Raw genomic sequence first — 2,858 nt, 5'->3', positions numbered from 1 at the left:
AAGCACCTGCAAGACAAGGATTTTCTTTCAACAAGACTCCGTCAAAAAAAAAAAAAAAAAAGAAGAATCGGGTGAATCATAACAGCTTTTTTCCTTAGGTAATTTTTTGAGAAAAATTTTGCAGCCTGCTCTTGACTTGCTTGGCAGTGAAGATGATGATAGCGCTTCAGAGACAACAGGCCACGGATTTCCCCATTTTTTGGAAGCACCTGCAAGACAAGGATTTTCTTTCAACAAAATGTTCACGGAGAAGGCTACAGGGGAAAGCTGGACGTTGAATTCAAAGAAACTGGAGAGGCTGGGGTCAGCTGAGCAAAGCAGTCCTGACCTTTCATTTCTAGTTGTGAAGAATAACATGGGAGAGAAGCATCTTTTTGTGGATCTTGGTAAGTAAGATTGACAGCTGTCGCTATCAGACGGTCCTGGTGCTTTCGTGAGAGACAGGTTGGTGCCCACTCGTCACCGTGCTTGGGATTCTCGCTTCCTCCACTGCCCAAGTCGCCAGCAGGATGCAAGCAGCGAGTTCAGGTGCTGGGAATCTCTGAGGTTTTTCTCCAGAGATCTAGAGGGGTCCAGGCCGGCCTGAGCTCCAGCAGAGGATAGCTGTGGCTGCCTTCTGCTCTGCATGTCCAGAGGATTCCTGTTGAGGGAGTTTTACAGGAACAGTTGGACCAGCTCCCTCCAGGACTGCTGAGAGGTTAAGTCAGAGTACAGACATTTAAAAAACAGACCCAGTGTAAAAGCAGTACTCATGTGGCGCAGTGAGCCTGGGTGCTTTCCTCACCAAAGATCTCAGTGGTCGTGGCAGGGCCCATTTCATCAGCTTTCGTGCTGTGTTGAAACCAGTGATTTCTCAACCCAGTGTGGCTTTGCTAGGCCTTGGTCTCAGAGCCTGAGGATGTCAGAAGCCCTGGGCTGAGAGGACTTGAGCATGATTCAACAACAGGCCAATCAAGACCCTAACACAACAGCTCCCATTTGGTGAACTGCACCTCATTTTTATACTGAGGTTCTAGCTTGTGATTTCAAAAGCCATGACAGTGGCAGGTTTTTTCTCTCTCTTTCTTTCTTTTTTTCTTTTCTTTTCTTTTCTTTCTTTCTTTTCTTTCTTTCTTTCTTTCTTTCTGACAGAGTCTTGCTCTGTCGCCAGGCTGGAGTGCAGTGGCGCGATCTTGGCTCACTGCAAGCTCTGCCTCCCAGGTTCAAATGATTCTCCTCCCTCAGCCTCCTGAGTAGCTGGGATTACAGGTGCGTACCACCACGCCCGGCTCATTTTTGTGTTTTTAGTACAGACGGGGTTTCACCATGTTGGCCAGGCTAGTCTGAGACTACTGACCTCATGATCTGTCTGCCTCAGCCTCCCAAAGTGCTGGGATTACAGGTGTGAGCCATTGTACCCACCAGACAGCGATATTTTTGCTGCTGGCTTTGAACACCTCGGAGAGCTTCAGTGTGTAAAGGCTGAGGGAAAGTAGGTTTAAGGTACAGGTCAGATTCCCAGGCCAACCGTGCACCGAGATCAGGGACGTGTTCCTGCTGGATTTCATGTTTTTCTAGCTCCCCTGGCAATCGAGCATCAGAACTTGGAAAGACAGAGGAGTGTGAGGTCGAGCAGTCACACAGGCAGAGGCACCTTCTTCCAAGCCTGACAGGTTTTGCTTTATTAGCAGGATATCGTCTCCGGGCGGGACTAGCCTGCAGTCAGTGAGGCAGAGTGCATAACAGGAAGTTGATCCAGGGAGAGCGGCAGTGGCCAGTACCTGTCTCTACTTCTACCCCAGTATGACACAGTACCCCAGGTCACAGCACACCTAACCTTGAAAGTCAGGCTGCCGGACTAGCAAGAAAATCTCCCTGGTACTCTTGATACCTATGCCTGGATTTACTTACATATCCAGAGAGGATGGGAAAGTCGTTTCCTAACCCATCCTTGGAAAAGTTCAGCGATTTCATAGTGTATGCTGAAATCTTGTTAAGAAACTTTTTTGTTGAAGTATAACATTTATACAGAAAAATATATAATTGATTACAGAATGAGCACCCCTTGTCACCACACTACCCAAGACAAGAGATAGATGACCAGGACCCCCAACTTCATCCCCCTTCCAGTCAGGACCCCTCCCTCTGTCCCAGGGGTAACAACTGTTCTGTCCTCTAACTCTGTGGGTTAGTTTTGTCTGTACTTTTACTGTGTAATTGGAATCACATATAGTTGACTCTTCACCAATGCAGGGCTTAGGGGAACCAACTTCTCTGTGCAGATCAAAATCCATAGATAACTTTTGACTTCCCAAAAACTTCTTTACTGATAGCCTACTCTTGACCGGAAGCCTCATTGATAACATAAACAGTTGATTCACCATGTTTTGTGTATGTGTTATATACTGGATTCTTACAGTGAAGTAAGCTAAAGAAAAGAAAATGTTAAAAGCGTAAGGAAGAGGGACTGTATTTACAATACTGTACTGTATTTATCGATACTATAAGTTTAGGTCATCTCTTTACATGATAAATCGTTCATCTGAAATGGTGACAACAGCAGCTGAGACCTCAGTCTATATACATGTCAAGCGATTCAGCTTTTTCTTGTAAGGTCATGATATTTCTGTCTGGGAGCACCTCCAGCATCACGAGTGGCGCTTCATATGGGTCCCATGGTATTACTCGAGGTTTACAGTATTGCACTAAACATGGTGAAAAATATGTGAGAACTACAAGGATCACTTTTTTTTTTTTTTTTTTGAGACCGAGTCTCACTCAGTCGCCCAGGCTGGAGTGCAGTGGTGCGATCTCGGCTCACTGCAAGCTCCGCCTCCTGGGTTCACGCCATTCTCCTGCCTCAGCCTCCCAAGTAGCTG

The 2,858-nt window shown here is 46.4% G+C and overlaps 1 protein-coding gene across 2 annotated transcripts in view; it reads left to right on the top strand.

The window, feature by feature from the left end:
- Positions 1 to 2,858, top strand: part of PRIMPOL (primase and polymerase (DNA-directed)) — a 35,201-nt gene that overhangs the window by 14,183 nt on the left and 18,160 nt on the right. For both annotated transcript variants that reach the window (XM_011959548.1, XM_011959547.1), the window contains exon 5: positions 99 to 386. In XM_011959548.1, the coding sequence (XP_011814938.1) occupies positions 99 to 386 (288 nt within the window). The remainder of the gene's footprint in view (positions 1 to 98; positions 387 to 2,858) is intronic.

The sequence above is a fragment of the Colobus angolensis genome, unplaced genomic scaffold, assembly GCF_000951035.1.
Source record: "Colobus angolensis palliatus isolate OR3802 unplaced genomic scaffold, Cang.pa_1.0 Scaffold5, whole genome shotgun sequence".
NCBI lineage: Eukaryota > Metazoa > Chordata > Mammalia > Primates > Cercopithecidae > Colobus > Colobus angolensis.
The sequence above is the reverse complement of the archived record's forward strand: the minus strand, read 5'-3'. Positions and strand labels throughout refer to the sequence as shown.